This window comes from Gymnoscopelus microlampas (genome assembly GCF_963454915.1).
Source record: "Gymnoscopelus microlampas genome assembly, chromosome: 4".
Classification (NCBI taxonomy): Eukaryota; Metazoa; Chordata; class Actinopteri; order Myctophiformes; family Myctophidae; genus Gymnoscopelus; species Gymnoscopelus microlampas.
In genome coordinates this window covers 32,504,875-32,528,625 of record NC_139941.1, presented here as the reverse complement: position 1 = coordinate 32,528,625, position 23,751 = coordinate 32,504,875, and the positions used below count along the sequence as shown (strand labels likewise).

General features: G+C 40.9%; 1 protein-coding gene across 2 annotated transcripts; it reads right to left on the bottom strand.

Moving 5' to 3' along the window:
* Nucleotides 1-2,211: 2,211 nt before the first annotated feature.
* Nucleotides 2,212-23,471, bottom strand: LOC311042957 (phosphatidylinositol 3-kinase regulatory subunit alpha-like). Of its 2 annotated transcripts, none has more exons than XM_084054061.1 (17): nucleotides 23,296-23,471; nucleotides 22,052-22,563; nucleotides 21,227-21,356; nucleotides 17,955-18,047; nucleotides 17,538-17,609; nucleotides 16,912-17,028; nucleotides 16,418-16,616; nucleotides 14,972-15,057; nucleotides 10,281-10,383; nucleotides 10,054-10,152; nucleotides 9,021-9,201; nucleotides 8,291-8,416; nucleotides 7,688-7,830; nucleotides 6,989-7,165; nucleotides 6,349-6,423; nucleotides 5,323-5,493; nucleotides 2,212-5,142 (listed from the first exon to the last, which is right to left on the bottom strand). In XM_084054061.1, the coding sequence occupies exons 2-17, from the start codon at nucleotides 22,241-22,243 to the stop codon at nucleotides 4,953-4,955; spliced, it is 2,154 nt and encodes a 717-aa protein (XP_083910187.1). In that variant the 5' UTR covers nucleotides 22,244-22,563; nucleotides 23,296-23,471; the 3' UTR covers nucleotides 2,212-4,952. The 2 variants fall into 2 exon arrangements, with proteins under 2 accessions (XP_083910187.1, XP_083910188.1); XM_084054062.1 differs by having other exon boundaries at nucleotides 14,972-15,054.
* Between the last annotated feature and the right edge of the window lie 280 nt (nucleotides 23,472-23,751).

Below are 23,751 nucleotides of genomic sequence, written 5' to 3'. Positions count from 1 at the left end.
GGTTCAAGTGGTTATGTAAAAAAACGAAATCCTATCACGGACCCCCTGTTGAAGACCCCTGTTCTGCATCTATCTCCGAAATACCTTGTGGTGCAAGAGAAAAGTTGAGGTTCCTCAATTAAAATATTGTGGGTTTGAATCTGGGTCCTGGTTAATATTTATTTTTGGTCAAAGTAAAAAGTTCAATATTATATTGCACGTTTTTATTGCAAGAGTGTTTGAAAATAGCAGATCTACAAGCGACGCGTTGTGAGCTTGTAGATAATAGGCGATGCATATGCAGGTAGGTTGTTTATAATTGTGGTCTTGTTTTCCTAGACCTGGATGCTTATTTCTCTCACAAAATATGGCAACACTGACGTCCGTCCATACAACAACGCCGACACGCCGTTCATACGACGTCTATACGACGTCCAGGTCAGACCTCAGAAACGACCAAAAACCCCCAAAAACCAACCAGACATTTTACACTACGCCGATACGCCGTGCCTACGACGTCTACACGAGGTCCAGGCCAGACCTCAGTAAGTTTCATGTTGTTTTCGCGACACCTGCTGGCTGAAAAAAATCAATGCATTGTTCTATGTCAAGGGGAGATTTTAATGTATTTGGCCGTGGATGTGGACCCCGATAAAATATTTGTGTTTTTAAAATGTTTCTAAACTATTTCAATACAACACTGTTTGAGAAGCTAGTTGAAAACTCTATAGCCACCAAATGTTTTAATCTAATGATCCAAAGTGACAATAACAGCCACTGTACTTGATTACAAAAAAACTAGAACTGAACTGATTAGTCAGATTTTTCTCTCTTTTTTTTAGATCAATCATAAATTCTATACACACCGAACATGTAAAGATGAAAAACAGAGTAAGAGATATAAAAATGGAATAATCAGAAATAATTCATATATTATCCAGATGAGATAAAATGAATGAAAATATATAGGGCTTAATAGACATGAGGCAAGGCAAACAAATTATAGCTTCAAGCGAGAAGGCAATGAGAAGAGGAAAAACAGAGGAAGGAGATGGAGAGAAGATGAATAGGTGAAGAGGAGCAAGATGAAATGGAGAAAAGGGTGAAAAGAAAACTAGAAAGGGACCAGCTGTGTTTTGGAACCATTGACAAACTGTCCATAAAAAGTTCGGAAACGTAACTTCGTTCGATTATATCTCCCCTAATACCAATTGGTATTGTATTTTATATAATTTTTATTGTTGATTAGTCACCCATGCCCCCATGGAAAAATGCCACGTTTGTCCCTTCAGGATAAGGCCCGTGCAATAGGGAAAGTGGAAGCTGGTGTTCCGTTATGCAGAGTGACAGCATTATTTGGTGTCAGCCCTGGTATAATTTCCAAACTAAGACCAAGTTCTGTGAGACTGGTGAAGTCAACAGGGAAGACAACAACCCAAGACCCTTTGCTTCACTGAGAAACCATAGATCTACAGGCAAGATTTGCACAACGTTACCAAAGACAGATGTCAAAGTTGCAGGACCCATGCTCAGGTGCCAGTCACACACCTGTGACTGGCAAACACCTGCCTGCAAATGGTACCAGGGCTAACACCAAATAATGCGTAATCTGCATAACGGAACACCAGCTTCACTTGCCCTATTGCCCTTATCCGCTACAAACGTAGCATTTTTCCATGGGGGCAGTGTTGCTGCTTGGAGCATACACAAACTCAACAAAGTTGCAGAACCCATGCTCAGGTGCCAGTCACACACCAGGTGTGTGCTGGCAGGTCGCTCAAAACAAGAGTGATTACCAACAGAAGCATATTGGGTGATTTTGGCATTTTTTTGGGAGGCGCTACCCACAGGTTTAGCTGTGTTGCTCATTCCACGAATGCCTGATCCTTACAAGCTGTACCTCGTTGTAAAGGTGACTAATCAACAATAAAAATGATATAAAACACAATACCAATTGGTTTTATTAAAGGGGAGATATAATCGACCGAAGTTCGTTTCCGAACTTTCTATGGGCAGTTATACAGTATATATATATATATATACATATACACACGTGTGTGTATGTATGTATTTATGTGTGTATATATATATAAATATATACACACATATAGCATGTGTGTATGCATAATATATAAACAAAATTATTAAGAAAATGTTATATCACCAAAGCATCTACGTTACATGTTCAGACACCAAGACACAACCCCAACAAAAAAAGTCCACACCCCAAAAATGTATATATTTTCAAGATCTTGGTGCTTTATTGTCCTTTGTGACATCACATCGTTGATACTGGCATTACAGGGTCAATTAGAAGCAGAGAAGAAAAAGAAAAAGAAAAGTACTACTATCTGGATTTCTGATACAGAAAATACAGTTTCTATGGAATGAAAACAGAGATCAAACAGTCAAAACACACAAACCATGCTGAACACACATTCACTCTCTACTGGCTCAGGCTCTCCAACATATTCCACTGTGTCTGTGGAGAAATGGGTTTGGTTCATGTGTGCACCCTTCTCATAGCATTGTAAGAAGAAAAAAATAAATCACAAAAACATTATTTGCACTAGAAATAATTCAAAGTAAAAAAGGGACAGCACCCGGAATATGGATTTGGAACAAATAAATCAATAATCCTATTCAGGTTAGCCCTCACTGGGGTTCTAATATCACTGTACGATTCCTTGGTTGAAAAATATTAAGCCTGAGAAACTGCACCTGAATGTGTAGGCCACAATATCTGAAGCCGTCTCATTCCAACATGCTATATGTCCATTTTGGAAAAATTGCACCACCTGAAATTACTCAATGTTTCAAAAACACACATGACTCTGCTCTTAAAAAAGAGAGCCCATGTGTGCATCTATTGACAGTATAGTGATTACTTGCCTTCAGACCTATTGTAAATCCCCTAAAACAGGTGGATATCTCATTGTGGAATGACAATCTTCACATACTTATCCATGTCCTCAATATCTCAGAATGAAATCAAATACAACAAAGCTTATAATAAGCAAGAAATGTACTCTAAAACTGATCAACATGAATGACTTTAAACGCAATGAAGATTAATGAACCATGGTTTACAATGTACACTGCTACAATGGTGAATTAAAAACGTTGTGACTTTTTTATTTTCATGTTCTGCTAATGGACAAACATGATGGCCAACTAGCAATGAAGTTGCTAAGATTACCTGAGTAAAAAAAAAAAGAAGATTCAAAACCAGAAGATCAATGTCTATTTAAAACAATAACGACAGCATCAGTCGCATTTAAACCCATAACAATTACCTCAAATGCTAATGATCATGGATTGTTTAATCAGACACAGTTTCAAAGACAAACGTGTCAACCCATGTTCAGCGTTCCTTTAATAGCTTGAATAGCTTTAATGCTCCATGTAAGTCCCACTTTCTGCTGCTTGTCTTCTCAAGTAATGTTGTACTTTGGCTAGTTTTCTCTCTTCTTTCAGCAATCAGAAATTACAAGGAACGATTTGGGGATCAGTCCGTTTGTGTTATGTTTTACAATAATTGTATTTGGTTCTATGGTATAACATTTATCCACTTTAACCACAGCATCCTGATTTTGGGAAAATTGCAAAAACTTTGCAATAATGTTATTTTTTTTCAAAACTTCTAAAATCTCCTAAACTGTACAAGCGAAAATAGCAGATCTACAAGCTCATGTGTTGTGAGATTGTAGATGGGCTATTTCCGCCATTTGCTGTATGATGAAGTATATAGGGCTCAAGTGGTTAATAATGGGTTGTCATTGTCAACAAGACAATAGAAGGAAGGATAATTGAAGGAAGGGGGACTTAGGATGGCTAGCACTATATTACCCTCATGTGTAATCATGAGATTATTGGGTTATTACTGCTTCAAAAAGACAAAGATCTACCAAACTATCTAGTTGAGAGAAAAAAAACATGACATTTGCAATATTTGTTGAGTTACATGTCATTTTCCAAAAATGTTCCCAGCTCGGCAAACATAATTTTCAAACAAAACCTGTGCCTCACTTGGACACACAGATGCTCACTCACAGACTATGCACAACCACGGCTTTAAAAGCATGAAATTGACTCAAGGAAACATGAAACATGAAAAAAACAAGCCGTGTGGATGGTCGTTTAGAAGATTCTGAATTGTGACGTGGGGTTATGTGTATTTGAACGATACGTGTCGGTCAATTTCTTTACCCTCTTTTTAAGTTCGCCCCATTTCATTTTCACTCACAGTGTTAGCATGTCAAGAAAAGTCTCTCTCTTTTCCTTCACTCGATTGTCCCTCATTTCATCTTTGACATCGTTTTTGTCTTCGTACATAATTTGCATTTAGGTTCAGCATCATCAACAGGATCCATACAGACGGACACGTAGAGGTCTTGTGGTAAAGCGGAATGCCCCTAGATAGCTCTCTCTGTTGGATGTAAAAGGGGCTAGACCGGGTAATCACTGATATTCCTGTTCTTAGCTGAACAATACCTGAATTCAGCTGTGGAAGTTCATCGATGTTTCTGTGTTTGTGATTTCTGGATGTTGTTGGAAGGAAGTGCATTAGTGTAACCACCGGTGTGGGGGTGAACATGTCCTTTTAAAAGAAAAATAATTAAATCCACTGAGAGTTTAGCAGGACCCAGTTTTATCTCCATATCAGCTGAGAGCTCAGTCTTTGAACACCATGGTCTGGGCATGGGCTTATGAAGACAATAAAGCATATGATGTATAGAACCTTCCCCTTCATCTCTATAGAGTGGTGTCACCCAGTCATATATCCTCAGGTGCTGAATGCATTTCCATTTTCTAATCCGACCAAACACACACCTTTGATCGGAAAGAAGGAAATCACATGGTGTAGTACTTGAAATGAAGAACAAAAACAAATTATAATAATACTACACGCGGCACCTCCGCGGCATGTGATTGGGACACCAGCTGTAAAGTTAACAAAGTCTGAGAGAGCTTCAGCGTCTCTGCTGGCCGTAGACGGGGAAGGCCAGCGTGACGTTGAGGGAGTCGTTGTGCTGAACCAGAGAGGTGTGTTGGTAGTGAAGGACCAGCTCCTTCAGGGAGCCATAAAGGTTGTAGGGTTCGGCGAAACCGAAGCCGGTGTGGGTCTTGTTGATGACACAGTGCTTCACCTCTCCATCCACACTGGAGAGCAGAGGAAAGAGAAAACAGAATTCAGTATCGCTGTATCTACCATTTGTATATGTGTGTATATATAGTTACTAAGAGAGAGGGAGTATCTCTCTACCGCTCTGGACAGGCAGACAGGTACATATACATTCTGACAGACAGTCAGTCAGTCAGACACCAGCAAATGATCCTTACACTACGGAGCAGGCGTAGCAGCCAGGCTTGCTGCTGTCTCGGACCAAGAAGGTTCCATCTCTCTTTCCTCGGAGCAGAGACTCAGCCTGGATGCGGTTAATGTTCCCCAGACGCCATAACCGCTCGTCATGATGGGGGAGGTCCTCTTCATCCTCAACCATGCTGTACTCACTGGGGACAAGACAGGGAAATCTCTGTTATAGGTGGGTAGACATGGGCACAGGTACAGTAACAAGCAGATATGCATCGCTGTGTCTCTATTTTTGTGATGAGGTTTCACGGCCGTGTTCCACCGCCAAACGATTTTTATTGGCCGAGATGCTCACACCGCTTTGCACCCATTCCCAGAATACAGCTATTTTGATTGTGAGAAGTTGTATTAAGAGTGAAGGAAATTGGATGTTCAAATGGCATTGTGGACGGACAACACAGTAGCTTCTCTAATCGCATTGCTCCTCATGCACTTCATATACATTTAAGGATTGTTCACGGTATAGCGAGACCCGTGTTAGCTATTTTATATTTATAGTCTATTTCTGTAGCCTACTGGTCAAACGACCGTCATCAAACAGTATAGTGAGACCCTCTTTACTTAATATTTTCAATTTCAGTCAAACAGTAAAGTGATAGTCATAGTGGTTGTTTTTACTGAAGAAGAACACACGCATGCACGCCGTGTTGTAGCTTCATAAAGCGGAAACATTCCTTTCCGCTCCTCTCATTAGTTATTAGTTCATTTGATTGGTTCAAGTAATGTCTCAACACCATGGCCCGACACTACAGTTTGTCGCATTATTTCGTGGCCAGATCGCTCAATCAGGATGGGGTGTGACACACAAAGCAGCTGCAGAGAGCAGCCTGGTGCCATGCTAACTGGGGTTGAGTTTGCCATATTAATGTTTGACATTATTGGTTTGCTTGTAAAGGCACCCTATTGAGTGGTCCAATCAGCTTATGCCAAGTAGAGTTTCCTAACTGAACTTGCGTGGTTCATTGAAGGGCAGACTGTTGTACTAGTATACTCACTCCTCTGTGGTCTCGTTCTTCAGTCCCAGCCATTCATTCAGTTTTCTCTGCCTCACTCCCTTCTGGGTCAGCCACCTGACACACAAACATACACACACACAGTTTATAAACATAGAACTCAATGTTGTGTAATGGCCTAGTTGTTGTACAAAAGCATCCTTTAAAACAATGGTTTGTTTTTGCATTGCTTTAGTTTGAGGTGAGTCAAAGCATTGTGTCAAAGCAAACATGTGGGAGTGGTGGGAGTTAAGGCAAGATACTGCTGGGTTATCATGACTTATTAACCGTGCAGTGAGGTTTAGCCAATGTTGACTAAACTACTGATGTAAGTTTGGTAATGCTGTAAAAAAAGAAAATCTTAACATATGTGAAATCTAAAAATATCGATTAAGCCATTAACTGAAACATGATCTGAGCTTATGTGCTATGTATGGCTAAAGCTGTGAATAGACAATGACATGCATTGAAACCAGTCTGTATTTAAAACACACAGACAGAAGATGTCTCCCTCTAGTGGTTGTGTTCAAATCTCGTTTGTGGTAAAATACTGTACATATGTATGCCAATGCGTACTACAGTGTGTGTGTGTGTGTGTGTGTGTGTGTGTGTGTGTGTGTGTGTGTGTGTGTGTGAGACATACATCAGGTACTGGTCTCTGGTCTTGCGGAGCTGGATGAGGTCAGGTTTGATGCTGTTCATCTTCTTGTCAATCTCTCTGTAGTCGGACGCCTGCTTCTTCAAGTCCACCTCTAGGTGGCGCTTGCTGTCCACAATCTCACTGATCCGTGACTTCAGCTTGTCATAATTACCCATGATTCTTTGGAAAACAGGACAGGGTAAGGAAGGTTAGTTTTTATTTTTTCATTTAAAAGCCGACATAATCTACTTCACGTCAGGCAGAACAACAGCTCTTAACTGTGATATAGTTACAATATGCAATTACAATGTAGGCATAGAATGCAGAGACAGTGTAGTGCCTCAGGAAACTAGGATCCCAGGTAAACCAAGAACCTAGTCAAACAATATACTATCGAAAAAACTATCTGCACACTGAAACTGTAGGATACCAGGTAAACAATGAACCTAGCATCTGTTTAAATAACATATTACATCCTTAACTTTGTGGTCAAGAAAACAAATCTACGGTAAGTAACAAAAACATGAGATCGAGTGACCAAGTTATGTCTGCATGGTAGCCAGATCGCGGTCAATCGCTAGCATCAATCGAGGCAGAAGGTGGCAAGAAGGGGTATAAGGAGAGTTCTAGGGGGTGATGTGCAGTCTGAAGAGTTAAGTCTTTACCCATGACCTGTCAAGAGTTTCTGCTTAAAATGTCTACCTCTGGATCTCCTTTTCGTTGCCCTCCCGCCGGAACTTCTCGATGTACTCTTTACTGAAGCGCTCCTGTGTCTGACACTGCTCCTCAAATATCTTTATGGTCTCGTTAAATGCTTCAATGGCTGTTCGCTTCATCTGGATCTCCTGTTGGACAGAGATGAAGAGGGAGGGAGGGAGGGGGTGATCGAGAGAGCGGTAAAGGTGGAGAGCAAGAGGAGAGGTACAACAGAGGGAGGAATTAGTAATCTGTTGCATAGAAACATTGTGATGCTCTTGTTTACCAAACAGCTAGCTATAACTGTAATATGGGTAATTGTAGTTTGTGCTGTGAGGCAATAAACATTGTACAATGAACGTCTACTTGTACAGGAATAAACATGCTGCAGCATGCTCTCACTTTCTCGGTTCTTTTCCTTCACTAAACATTGTTTACTTTCTGTACCACACGTTTTCTCTATTTTGTCTCCAGTGACCATTTATTCATGTATATTATTTCTTGTTGCAAATACATTTTCTTATTTGTGAAAGCCTGAGCTGTCCACTCCCCCTTTTGCATTGTTCATCCATTTAGACAGAGTTTAGAACTTTGTAATGTTGCATGTACCTGTGAGGTCCTGGTATATTCTTCGTACAGTCTGTCGTACTCGCGGTTCTTCTCCTGGTACTGCAGATGGTACTCATGGAGTTTCTTCCCAACAGCTTCAATACTATCCTCCTTCACTACCTGGTCCTAAACACAGTGTCATCATCATTATTAACAACCACATATTTATGACTGTACATTGGCATTTGTTTATGTTTTACTTGCTCTTGTGATGCAAATTTGACTACACAATAATAAGACAATTAAATGAGTGCCAAATGACCTGCTTGCATCCATCTACCCATTTGCCTTTCAGCTAGCTAACCAACTGGTGACCTTTTGGTCTTGAAAAGCAGTCCTGTTTTCAGTAGAAGGATTTTTATTTATTTATATTTTTGTGTGTAGCCAATAATTCGTATCCCTTTTTCTCCCAATTTAGTCACTATGCCAATTCATTTCTCCCAATGCTTGCCACAGCACCAAGAGGACATAGCGCTCTCCTGAACATGCCCAATTATGACTCTGCAGGCCGGATGCACTGGGGTGGATTTGCACCCCTAGACTCTGGTGGCGGACATGTACATTTCCCCAGTGCCACCCGAGCACCTCTTTCAGTTGAAGGTTATACTGGGCAACAAAACTATCTTTGTAGCTAATCTACAAAAACAGCCGGTTGGGGTTGAGAGATACCTCAACAGGCTTCATTCCAAAATACCTACATCAGCTATGTATATTAAACTAGCACACCAACCTGCTGGTGCTTGGACACAGGGTAGAGTAGTTTGACGTCCAGTTTGGGATTATACTGGGCCAGAGACTCATGCCGATAGTGGTTGATGAGCTCCACCACTGAACTGAACGTCAGAGGGTCAGAGAACCCATATTTCCCCTCCCGATGGAAAATCTTTATCAGTTTGTTGTTGCCTCCTTTCCTGTAGAGAACAGAAGGAGAGTTTAAAAGTCAAATTCTGGTCTCAAAATGCACAGGTGATCCCCAAAGATTCGCACAATAATACACTGATGGCCTTGGATCCATCCGGAATACTCAAGATACGAAATTAAATGACATCGATTACACATTTAAATCTCAAACTCTCCCCGTTTATTTTTTGCTGTATCACACAACAGTACCAAAAACAATTAACAGTGAAGTGGCAGTTACTGAACCCTGAAATTACATTCTACACCAGTTAGCTTATAGATAGTTCTGGAATACTGAGTTTGCAGACAGTTCTAGAATGGCAAGCTTGATATTTCTAGAACAGCGAGTTTGTATAAGCTGATAACAGGGTTATAGTACAATGACCCGAGATAGCTCTACACCAGTGAGCTGGAACAGAGTACAAATTTGTGTTACAGCACTGCCAGATTTTTTGTGTGTAGTGTGGTCAGACGAGGTACTGAGCCGGCACTTTTTTTTGTGATGCAGTCTCCTGGTTCATCAATGACGGTTAAGATTCAATGGGTGAAGAATGATTGTATATTATACCAATACTGTACTGTAAGAGTGTATAAAAGCAACACTAGTGGCCTCTAGAGGCTGTGCTGTTCTTACACCCAACCAACCAAATGTGGGACTAACATTGAACACATGACAATTTATTCATAGAAAGGTTTTAGTTTAAGATTTGCAAAAGGGAACATGGCCTTTAAGATGCATTTTAAATCCCGGTCTCCGTGGAGCTGATGGAGCTCTGCAACAGTGATCTAACAGAGTTGTCGAACAGTGAGCTGGGAGTTATAGCACTGTGTGTATTCAAAGTTGCTAAATATGGTGAACTGACCTCAGGGTGAGTGTGTAGTCACCATGCATCTTGGTGGAGGCATCTCGGACCAGAAACGTACCGTCAGCTGTGTCTCTCAGCTTTTCATTCACCTCCTCTCTGCAAAACACACAAACGCCATAACAAAAGGTTACAAGTGTACTTCATCACTTAAACAGAGTTGTATGACTGTGTGAATATACTGTATTGTCGATACGCATGTTGTAGTAGTGTGTGCGTAATGTCACCTGGATATGTCTCCCCAGTACCATTCAGAGTCCTGCAGGGCCATGCTGTTGTTGAAGATGCTCGGGACTGGAGTAGATGGCTTGGCCGGTTTAGGAGGAAGAGCTGAGATGGAGACATTGAGCAACAATTTGAGCAAAGGAAGAGCTATAAATATATATAGCAGTGATAATTACCAGCCTAATTATGTCTCCAGGCCAAAGGCAAGGGGGAGATTATGTGTTTGTCGTGTGCGTGTGCGCGTGCGCGTGCGCCATCAACAAATCAATCAGGGCAGTATCAACATTTTTGAATACTTGCAGCACAGCATACTGTCTATGTCCAACCATACAGCATGTATGCATGTATGTATGTATATTCTGTTGGAAAGTTGATAGCGTAGATAGAATAGACAACAGGACTATACTAGTAGTAATAACACATGCATATTCTGATATAATTGTGAATGTACTGCAATACATGATGAACTAGAAAAGTGTGCTCAGTAGAGTACAACCCTCTGCCTGGAGAAATGCTCTACCTCTCATGTAACATGTAATGTAAATATCTTCTGAAAAACTTTTTTCCAGGCGAAGTCATAAAACGTATTCAACATTCAGGAAAAAAAAAGAACAAAAGTCATGTACCGTATGTGCATTCAACTCACAATGACATTTTGGTAGACGTTTGGGTTGTGTAGTTACCTAAGTAACTACAAATATTGGAGAGATATCTGAAATAGTTTCTCAGTTGATTAGAAACTGATATTCAGAAATAGTCTCCTCATTGACTTGAACATTGAAACAGGTCTTACGGTTAGTCTTTTAGCACATAACGCAAACAAGTTAGCACTACAAAACCTGATTCTGCATTGTTATGTTTTTATAAAAAACTTCCTTGGATTGGATCTGCGGATCCAGATCTTCAAATACAGGAAGTAGACATTTCTTTATTTTATATGAAAAAATAAAATAAATGCTGAACCAGGTTTTGTAATGTTACGTATTGGCAGAATCCACTTTGTTTATGTTCACTGTGTACTAAAAGAGTGACTCGTGCAATGTTCACTGTGTACTAAAAGATTGACTCGTGCAATGCAAGTCAATGAGGAGGAAATTTTGGAATATCCATTTTTAATCAACGTAGCAACTACTGAAGATATCTCACTATATTTGGAGTTACATCATGGAAAGGTAACTACACAAACCAAACCTCTACCAAAGTGTCATTGTGCTTTACACAAGGTCTTCAGAATCATAGGGATACTTGAACTTTGTGTTTTCAGCTTATTCTGCATGACAGTGCCACAAAGTAAATCCAAGGTGTGTAACTTAATCGAAAAGTCTAGACTATACAAATCTTCATCAACATAAAAAATATTTTCTGAAGGATTAAACTATTGTTGTCCGGGATACCTTTAGCCTGATGGATGGATAGCCTACGCCCTACGGGATGCCGTGAGCCCAGTGGACGTACAGTATAGTGGCTGTATAGCCTACAGGACGGTGTGTATAGCGCAGCGGTTCACCAGGGGGTTCAAGGGGGTCTCCAGCTAAATGAGTTAATAGCAATATACTGTAGCATAAAAATGTGTTTAACCACTATATCTCTAGCCTTAAATAAATCGGCTATTTTCAAAGAATCTAATTTAATCATTTATATTCTGGTGTTAATCTAATGTGTGTAGAGTTGAATGTGCGGACCTCTACAGAGATGTGATAAACTGATTAGCCTACTTCAAAAAACTGTGGGGATATACATCTCTGATTGTTTAGTTAATTAATAAATAGATTACAGACAACCAAGTAGATTGTATCCCTATACAAATCAGCTGTCTATCACCTGGTAGTGTGATTCCTAAGTCCTGTAACACCCCTCGCTTTTTTTCCTCCCTTCGGATCTACAGTGATCTCATTCATGGCCTCTCTGGAATCCGATTTACGGAATTCCGCTGTAGCGACAAATAACATTAATCCATGTGCAATTTGTTAGGTTTTTGCTGCCCTACATTCACTTTGCGAGTCCTCTTAGGCAAACGCAAGTCAGTGGGCATTGCAGAGTAGGCTAGTCTCTAAACAGACATAGAAATCTTTATATTATTCACCACTAAGAACACAACTATTTCACAAGCACAATATGCTGGGCGTGACTAATAGATTAGTCTAAAATCTATATTTTTTTTACATGCATAGATTATCAAGTACAATGCAACTTTAACAATTTGTTTTTACAGTGATGGCATGGCAGGGTGTGTGTGTCTCTGTCTGTGTGGAACTAATAAAGTTAATTGCTGGACCAATCAGTGCCAAACTTTGTATCACGCTGCAGATAGGCCACTTCAAGTACTTCCACATTTTTTTACGTTTTATACTTTTTTAAATAGTTAACTTTAATTTTATAATTGGAAGTAAATAGGGTCTGTAATCGTGCTGATTAACTTTCCCAAATTTTGAGTCATTATGTCATAGATGACTGTGATGTCACAGACTGGTCACATTGAGTCCCAGATCCCCATTGTTGCCCCATTGTTTCTAGTGAGATCCACATAAACTCCTAGTTTAATTCTGGGGCTCGTGCTAGAGTTGTTGTTGACCGATTTGAGAGATGATCAGGAATTTAGCTCCTTGGCCTGCCGGCAGCATGCACAAGAACTATGACACTGATTGGCCAAGTAGTTTGCGAGATTAGCTGCAGACACACAGACGGATAAACAGATAAGGGCTGAATGCAATATATCTATCTGCCTGCCGGAGGTAGCCATCCTACTTATCTACATTATATCTGAAAACAATTTTGGATTGCTAACCCGAATATTCTCAGTTTCAAACACATTAAAGATTCCCTTTGACATGTAACTTAGTTTGCAATCTGAGATTCTGCACAGCACAGCACCATAATAATTTGCACTGGAAGCCTTCTAGGAAAAGCATGTTGCGCTGTGAATGCTGCAAGAGTCAATATTGTTAACATATTCGGCTATAGGTAGTCCTACCTGGGCTCTGCATGGTTATGTAGCATAGGATCCTCTCTGTTCCTCGCATGGCCTCGCCCTCTGCCCTCAATCCCTCCATCTCTCCTCCTCCTCTTACCTCACGGACCACCACAGCATTATAAGAGTGTGCGTGTGAGGTCTTCAGAGAGGGGGGATAAATAAATCTAGGCTCTCCTCCTTCTTTCCCTTATACCTCTCCGACTCTCTCTGCGTATCTCTCGCAGCCCTCTTCCATCTCTGCTCATGCGGCCGAAAACACACGAAACCGGACAGATGCAACAGACAGAGACGTTGAGGCCGAGGAGGAAGCAGTTCCACCTTACCTACAGTATGCTTGCTTACGCTGTAGACACTCTTCTTTCCTGTCCTCTGCACTGCGCTCTCCGTCTCTCTCTGTCTCCCACTCTCTCTCTCCCTCTCTCTCTCTCTCTCTCAATGCATATTTCACTCTCTCCCCAAAATTTAACCTGCTGCAGTCAGACTGATCCTGATCGCAGAATGGACAGTTCAGACATCAAGAGAAATTTCTAATCTCCCATTGTGCATCAAGCAAGCTAATCTCTGTCCTGCTGTCCTGTAGAGGCAACTAAAGGCTAATGAAACACATTTTGTTCTGAGCTCAGATAACCGTTAATCTCTAGCGATACAATTAAGACGGTAAGTCAGTAAAACTGTATTTCTTAAAATACTAGAGACGAGAATAGGTCAACCTCTTCCTTTCACCCTGCGTTTTCTTCGGAACAGTTTAATCTAAAGGACACAGATTCTTCTCTTCCCCAATAATCCATTTGACTCTCATTCTCCCCTCTGCTGCTGTGTTGTCTGCAGGCAGACTGAGCCTCATTTCAAAGCCCAGGGGAACGGCTTGGAGATGTGTGACATCACTACCCGACCCAACCAATCCTGCGACAGCGGTGATGTCACCAAGGCAACACCCCCCACCCTGGCCCTCCACTGCTGCATCTTTCATGTCCTCCAGAACGATGATGTCATTGTCTTGGCCGCCCGGCTGGTTGCTAGGCTAAAAAATGACAGTCAGTGACTGACTGACCAGCTGGCATGCTATGCCATCACCTGCTGCCTGTCTGACTGGATGCTAAGCTGTCTAGCTGACTGACTGGATGCTAGGCTGTCTGGCTGACTCACTAGATGCTAGGCTGTTTGACTGACTGGATGCTAAGCTGTCTGACTGACTGACTGACTGACTGACGGGCTGTTTTCTGACTGACCGACTAAGGATGGTTGTTTGCTTTCTATGTCCAGTTCTCTCACTCCCTTCCTCAATCTAGCTAAAATGGTTGCTGTTCCTTCTCCCTCTATCCTCTCCTCCTTCCTAGTGTCAAAAGGACCTACTTGAGGCAGTATACTACAGAGAGATGTGGGCATACGTGGTGTCAGAGATAATTCGGCGCAGCAACGAGAGCCAACGAGAGATATGAGACTAAAAACACATTGACGGGCAAACAATAGGTCCACTTTTTTAGGTTGTCTAGCAGAGTTATAGTTTAAAATTATGCCATCGACACACGTTCTGCTGAGACATTTACAGTACATACACACACACACACACACACACACACACACACACACACACACACACACACACACACACAGATGAAGGCTTGTCAAACGGCACAACTTTGGCTATGTTTAGACAGATGTGTGAGAGGGTGGATGAAGACTGTGGATGGAGAAAGTGTACACTCAAAACACACACACTACCTGGTGCAGCCTGGTTCATGTTGAGTTCGCTGGTGATAAGAACCTCCAGAATTTGAACCAGGGGGTCCGGACCTGACTCACAGCTGCTACCACAACACAAGACGGACACAAGACACACAGAGATACTGATTAACTGGGTATCAGATATTTGTTTTTTGTTTGTGCAGTTGTGTGTGAGATATTAAGATTAGAAGTTTTTCTTCTGCTATCCTGTTCACTCCCTCTATGTGATGGTTTAAGACAGAAGTGTAAACTGAAATCCCAACTCTTTATGGAAAGTAACTTGTATCTAATTAAGTCTCTAATTTCCCATATAGCCATTTTAACTGTACCACCATTATCACCCCACTAAACACCTCTATTAAGCAATTAGCACTGAGCACTATACATTTTGACCTAGAACTTCTGGATGTTATGTTTGTACTTTGTAATATAGGTCTTAGGGATGGAACGTTTAAGTAGGAAACTGTGTACACAAAGAAAACCCACAACCCGTTTAGGTCTAATTAACCAAAGATTATGAAAAATGTCATACAATATAAATAATATTAGTTATAAAAATATTTGTATATAATTGTAACTCATACAAGACTCTAGCAGTGTTAAGATAGCTCTTCACCAAACCGACGTCGGTGGCGGCAAGTGTTGGAAAGCGTGGATTGCCGAAAACCTTCCAACCGACAACATTCGACAGCCAATCTGTAGTTATCTGTAGTAGTCTGTTTGCTGGAGAGATACCTTTACATGTTTGTTCAGTTTTTCAAAGCGACTGTCAGCAGCTCTCAGACTGTATTTAACACATTCATTAGAAAGTGCTTCTTTCTAATATGTGACAAATGCTGCTTTTTATGTATTCATATCACAGCACGGTGGTGCTGACGCTAATCATAACTTTATCCTGTTGGGATTTATACAAGCGATGTATCAAATATGGTAAACGATAAACAAAAAGCTTTGTTCTGAAGCCTTGGCTGATAAAAGAGACTTCCAGGAAACCACAAGGCAGTGGTAAACATTTCCAGAAAGACAGATGACTGTTTGACTTTATTTAGACACGGTTCAACTTGCATGCTCTGTCTATAATGAGGCTGTTGGCTTCGTTCACAGCGTTGCGATATACAGTATGATACAGTTGCTGTGTCCAATGTTCATGATGTGCTCAATTTGTACAAATATGGCATAATGCTACGGTTAACCTCGTTTAACTGCAAACATTCCCACGTGTAAAAAGTGCCCATAGTCCCATCCCTTAATAGCTCTACAATGTCTGTAGATGTGTGTAGATTTATGTGCATGTGTGTATGGCATGCACATGTAGCCCTTTCCACTCACCCAGACATCTGCATGAAGAAGAGCACGTTATCTTCCATCCTGTTCTTCTTCCAACATGTGTGTGCGTGTGTGTGTACACCATGTATGTGTGTTTGAACTGTTTGTGGTACTAACCTGGCAGGCTGTCTGAAGACCAGGGGACTGAAGCCCTCAGCGAGGCCCCTGGGACTCAGCTGGTTCCTGGAGCTGTGAAGACAGAGCCTGGCCAGGTGGCGAGCCAGGCTGAGGAAGGTGAGGCCATACTGGGCAGGGCAAGCTGGGGAGCTGGCTACACCCCGCAACACCTGGGCACACTCCTCTGGGTCTCTCACCTCTGCATGGAAAGGTATATTGCTTTTTATATTGTCCCTTTTCAACATCATTGTTCTTACATAGACCTACAAGGAGGTTGTCTGGTATTTAAGTGTGCTATTAAATAGGTCAGTTAACTTTTGTATATCTGCCCTGTGGACTTTTTGTTTATGAAGCCTAAAAGCCAAACAGAAATCTAATTTTGATGCCAAAAACACAATTAAATCGTTAATCGCAGATTCGCAATAGCCCTAATTTTTACACTGTTATTATACTGTTTCTCTGTTGCGTTTCATTTGCTTGTGAGAGGTTCTGACCTTGAACGGCGTGGACCATGTCTGTCTGTAGCACAGTGGGTAGAACCGGCCCGGGCAACTCCTGGAGGAACCTCACTACCCCGTCACACAGACACACCAATTCCAGCTGCTCCAGGTCTGAAAACAAACAACTCAGTCTGTTAGCAGAAGACACATGCTTCCTGAAATAACTGGGGGGGAAAAAAATATTTTATTCCTATTTAACCATACATAACAAAAAGACATTAGGAACATATATATCAGCCTTTTTTTCGGTCCCAATAGTTTACCTTTTCTTATTCATTTTAAATAGCAGAGCTACAAGTTCTACACAATCTACACAATATGACACGTGAATTTGTTGATCAGGTTTTTATTGTTTTAATTAAAGGGTTTATGGTTAAATTAAATAAAGATCAGTTATGTGTATTTTATATTTACTTGTTTGCTTGTTCATACTTAATGTCTTGCCTTTCAAAAAAGGTATTTGTTTAGTTTTTCAAGAATCTTTATAAAATAGCGTCAAAACATCGGTGATCGTTGGTCTAGGACTCTCCTAAATCAGGATCGGACCCAAGCATCTGGCATCGGCCGGGCACTAGGACTGACCAATACATTTTATGCACACATACACATAGTGAACTCACCAGTATCAGCCAGCTGTCTGGTGTCCAGTCCTCCGCCACTGAAGCCCTTGTACAAACTTGGACTCTCGACTCCTGAATTCAACACAAATAGATTGTATACATGGGTGTCACCTGTGAACTGACAACTTTCTGTGCATTTTAATAGAGACCAAATGAAATGATTCTGTAGCCTGCTTACACAATCAGAGTGTGACCCAGTGTGTGTGTGTGTGTGTGTGTGTGTGTGTGTGTGTGTGTGTGTGTGTGTGTGTGTGTGTGTGTGTGTGTGTGTGTGTGTGTGTGTGTGTGTGTGTGTGTGTGTGTGTGTGTGTGTGTGTGTGTGTGTGTGTGTGTGTGTGTGTGTGTGTGTGTGTGTGTGTGTGTGTGTGTGTGTGTGTGTGTGTGTGTGTGTGTATCACTATACGTGTGTCTTGTTACCTCTGCTCTCTATAGCTTCCATCAGTCTGTTGAGGAGAGGGGGTGCCGTCTCTGGGGGACCAAACTGTTCTGGGAGGTCTGGTAACACAGAGCCTGGATAACACACAAACACATTGAATTCAACACAATCAAAAATGTTAATGTTAATACCTTGTTTGCTCTGTAAATGGGACTGGGACAATAACCACATTAGTGTGCTTATGTGATGCATCCTGCGGGGTTGAGCTCACCACAATTCATTTTAATTTATGCAGGGATTTATTTTTTTTGCTGGTGAAACAGGAGTGCATATGGTACATCATTGTTTAGTTATCATCAACTTGCAAAACTATGTTCAAGGGTTTCTGGAGAAAATAAACCTTTTCAGTTCATTGTCAATTCTCTGTCACAGCCCTGTGTGTGATCACAGTTTAAAGTTTAAATGTAGCCCACTGGTGTTGACCACAAGACAGAAAGCACTTATCTAGAACAGTTTCCAACCAGTGGCTTGAAACCCCAAAAAAGGGTCATGAGATGTTCTGACAGGGATCGTAAACATCAAACAGTCTCAATAGAGGAATATTAAAATAACAAATATTTAAAATCATGCAAAATACAAAACTATTTGAGAACCGTCTCGAGAACAGTCTAGATAACATCAATTAATGTATTATAATGCTATACAATACGTGCTGTGTGTTTGGAAACATTCATTCATGTACATAGGTCTGATTTCCTTCCTGTGTTCTATGGTAATGATGACGACGTCAGCTGACAACTGTGAAAACCAGCACAACTTTGTGTGTGTGTGTGTGTGTGTGTGTGTGTGTGTGTGTGTGTGTGTGTGTGTGTGTGTGTCTGTCAAGTCAAGTAACAATAAGTTACAGTATGTATGCTTGCGCAACTGTGTGCCCCAGTTTATGCACACGTCTGCATATTTGTTTCTTTGTGCAACACAAGTTAATAAATGACAAGGTGCCTGCATACAAGTGAACAGTGTGAGTTAGAGGCAGAAAGACAAGACCAAAAAAAGAAAGACAAGGAGATATACACGAGAAAGAAAAAACAGCCAAAGAGAGAAGGGAAAAAGTTGATTAAAGCTGTTTATAATGACTCCTCTTTAGCATCGGCATTAAATACTCTGTCACTCAAACCCAAACCAACAATTTACTGTAACTGGAAACTATCAAACAATGTCAAGATCACATGAAAAGCTTAAGAACGTTGTTGAATAAACACCTAACGTACTGCAGATGGAAAATGTGTGGTGTTCAGTGAACGCCATTACCCAACACAACTTACAGTTGTGAGTGAGTTTTTTTTTGTGCGTGCGTTTCATTTTCGTCAAATCACCAACGTTTAAAAGGCAATAGGAAAGGGTACAAGGGTGGGTCTGAATCCTAGTTACTATACAATTAGAGGTTGCAGACTATTTAAATCCACTTTAGGACCACACATGAGTGATGTTTCTAAAGCTCATTACCTCAAGAGTTTAAGCTGGAGTTGTGTGTGCTTACATAGATAGTCTGCTAGCTAGACATTGTGTATACTTATAATTATAGCATATATCTTGCTTTTGGTGCTCTTCCAAGGTGGATCGGAGAACAATCATTCATTTATGTTCACATAGCTGTTGCATATATGGATGCAACAGATGCTGCATTTACTATTTGGCAGCACTGTGGTTAAATGTGTTTCTGACCACCTGAAGGGGATTTGAGTGTTAGGTTCTTCAAAGTATCCTGGACGCATTTGCTCCTGGGCTTTATGCCTATGAGCACAGCTTGTACTTCATCGCACAAAGAATGTGCTATGTGTACTGCCAAATGTACTGTAGTCTGTAACTGTATTACAACTAATGCCGGCCTTACACTAATCCCCTTTTCAAACAATTTCACTGTCACAAACAAATTTCCAATGTCGAAATAAAATCATGAGAGTTTCTTTTGCTGGAGTTGTGGTGCGCTCCCGTCATCTCAACAGTGTACAGCAGTGGTCATAAATCTCAGTCTGAGTTGTCTTAAGTCAGTCTTTTTATCGTCTTGACATTCCGATAAAATCTTACAGCTTTAATATTATCAGATCAGATGTCAGTCTAGATCCTAAATCGGTACTTTTTTTCTGGTTCTAGATCAGCCTACATCAACAAACAAGTTACACAGCATTACAATACGGTACCTATTCGGTCCTATACGTATCGGAGGTGGTAGTACCGGTTCTCTGTACTCAACCCTACTTATAGCGTACCAGAATGCATGTGCATTAGTGCTGATGTCAATGTATGTTTTTCTTTTGTTTTTGTTTTTTTATTGATTGTCTTGTATGTTTTATTGTAATTGTCCTTTTTGTTTTCTGTTGTGTTTGTAATATAATGTTGAAAAATTGTGAAAAGAAAGGAAAAATAAATAAACATATTGTTGAACAAAAGAATGCATGTGCATACCAATCGTATGACATTACAGACATTTCTCATGGACTGGCATGCACAGACACAAAATATGACTGTTGTGTGAAACTTCTATATTGTGGATGTCTACTCAGCGTCTGTTAAATAGCTGTGTGGACCCAAAGGGAACCCTGAGCAGATGTCCATTTAGGTGCTCCATGCAGCAGTCATTCTTTTGTCCGTCTGCATAGGCTATTTGGCGAATATGAATTTTGTTTATGAACTAGGCTTTACACTGTGAAAGGCTTCTCATAGGACATAACGTAAAAGTAGTGTAAATAGCAGATCTACAAACTCTGTAGATCTGCCTTTTTCGCTAGTATCTTTAATTAAAAAAAATAAGTGAAAGTGGGTCTGTCTGTAGGTTTTATACATATTTAACCAATGAAAAGTATTAGGAGCTTGTGACTAAATAATAACTACAATGGATTCACTGGAAAACAGGTTAATTTTTCCATTTCCTGAAAAATGATGAATTCCAGTTTAATAATGGCCAAACTTCAAAGCACAAATCAGTGCAAAGATAGTGACATCATATGGGTACAATAATATGGGTAAGACCTTTCTAAGAAGAGACAGCCAGCAGAGATACTACAGTAGAAAAGAGTAATAATGTTCTTGTCCTTTTTAACTCAGTATTAGTATTGGCGAATCCAGAGGAAAATAATTGGTGATGGGTATCGGCCACAAAAATCCTGATCGGAGCATCCTAATCTGATCTATGCAAAATGACACAGATAATGTTAAAGTTAATGACTTAGAGCTTAGAGACCTAGTTTAGCATTAGCAAACGTATGCTCTCATTTAGTATTGGCGCCTTCTTGTATTTTATATTCTGTTTACTCACCCTCTGACTCTGAGTCAGCCCTGGCAGAAGCTGCTGATGGTGGTCTGGGTGGTCGGGGCTTAGGAGTGGGGGGAGACATTCTCTTCCTGCCCACAAACTCCACATATGTCCCCGGAAAGTCTCCCTTCTCCTATAGGTCAGCACGGGACAACAATACATACAATTTTAACATATATATTATAAAATAGGCTAGGGTCCACATACTCATATACTGTTTTGGTATTATTCAGTTGTGTGTCTATGGTTTCTTGTTTGACAGAAGCAGCAGTGGCCTGAAGGTAATAGCTTGATCTATGCTTAGTTGTTCGCCGGTTTCGCACACCACAAATAGCAGCTCTACAAGCACTGCGATGCGTTGTGAGCTTGTAGATTGGCTATTTTCGGTGTGTGTGACACAATGAGCAACCAAGTATAAATCAGGCACTAGTAGAGAATGCTTGTGAGCAAAAGGTTGCTGCCCGGTTTCGATTCGACAGCAGGTAAGTCAATAAGTAAAACCCTAAAGGCACTTAACCCGCCAACTGCAGCGTGGCCAACAGTATAAGACTGTGGTTGTAGTGAGTAGCTCCCGAGTGGGAAACTGTATTGTGTTAATGTGAAGCAGAGGGTTGTTGACACAAAAAAAAACAATGTGTTCAGTCAACCTACCCGGTGTTAGGTAAATGTAAAAAAAAATGGTTGTTTGCGTTGTATAAATTGGATACTATTCATGGGTTTATTAGCATGTTATCAGACAAAAGATGACATGTCCACTCTCCTCTTACTAACATAGGTTAACAAGCCACGATCAAACACAATAGAACAAAATGAAACGGTATCTCTTACCTGTGTGGTTTCATTGAAGCCAGGCAGCCAGCCAATCTCCGAGGGCCTCTCCTCGGCTCCATTGGTGCAGCCCAGGGCCAGCAGAGCCCCTTTACTGACCAGCAGCACATCCCCTACATGGAGGTCTATGTCCTCCTCTCTCTCCTTCTTATAGTCATAAAGTGCCTTGTACTGAAAACCCTCTGAGCTCATTTTGATATGTCAAACACTATTATTTATATATATATATATAAATGACTGTGCAATAAACCCAACAAAATAAACAGGGAGGTTTTTGTTCATAAAAATATGTGTATTCTTCTTTAGCCTGAGATTGATGTAAATAGGGATTACAAATAGTTACTAGACTAACTGAGCATGGCTGTTTGTCTCCCCTGTCTCCATCTCCACTCAGTCAGTGTCCTGTCATCCCTCTAGACCAGGTGACAGCCTGTCAATCAAAACATTCCGAACACTCATGTACAGAAGTCGCATCAACGGTAGAGGCCACATCTGTAGGCGCGTCGGGCCACCTGCGAAGCAACACAGCGAAAAGAAACATTGGATTATTAACTAGATTATGTAAGGGCTTCGTGGCGGACCACGTCCGCGATTACGTTGAACCCTGGCGAGTCATGGGCTTGTGAACGGCAGCTTATGATATTAAAATAGTGGAGGAAGCTAGATGAATCCTTATGCTAACATTGCGAAAAGAGATGCATGGAATAAAGCAAAATAAAATCTCCTTATCGATCAATGTGACGATGTTGAGGTATTATCATTCTAAACCTATGTTGCTGCTGTTCCACATACAGCCAACCATGTTGAAGAAATCACAGACTGAGGCTATTATGACATTTCTGAGACATTCATGTTTATGGAAGATGCTTCTTGAACATGTATTCTATCGCTAGTTTGACCACTTCCAATATCCTTTGATCTTAACATAAGTAATAACCGAAAATAGCTGATCTAACACGTCGCGGATCCGCTATTTTCAGTGTGCAACATGATTCGGTGTGAAGACGTGCTGATTTCTATTGGAATCCAAATTACTTAAATCAAGTCACGGCGATTGAGAACTTTAATCCACGAAGATGTGAAATCTAGTGGAGAACGGCTCCTTGCAGACAGTCCCATCTGGGGTGTCAGACATTACATTACAGAACGCTGTGCAGAGGCTCAGACACCAAATGGCCCCAGGAAGTACAGACACACAATGCACGCTGAGCTTAGCCAGGCAGCAGCTTTAAACGTAAACCCACCTTATTTATTCACCGTCAAACTCCTCGGCACGATAACCAACGGATGCCATTACGAAGCGACGATTAGTTGCGATATCCAATTCTTCTTTTACAGTCCGATGCGATGCTTTTATTTGATCGATTATTTGCTTCCAAAGCGAAAAGAGGGCTCGTGGCTTCGGCCGTCTGCTGTAACAGATTATTACAACGGGGCAGTGTTGCCAGATCTTGCGAGAGCCATAAGCGACTAGGTCTATGAAAACAAGCCCAAAAGAAGCGACTATGGGCCACGTGAGCACTTTAAACATATACATCAGCTATTTGAAAATAGCCGATCTACAAGCTTGTAGATCTGCTATTTTCAAAGAAAGATCTTGAAAAATAAGTTTTTATTTATTTATTTTATTTTATATTTTCAGATCTGTGTGACCAAGAACACATTCATTTGGTGGGTCATTCACCGTCCTTGACATGAAA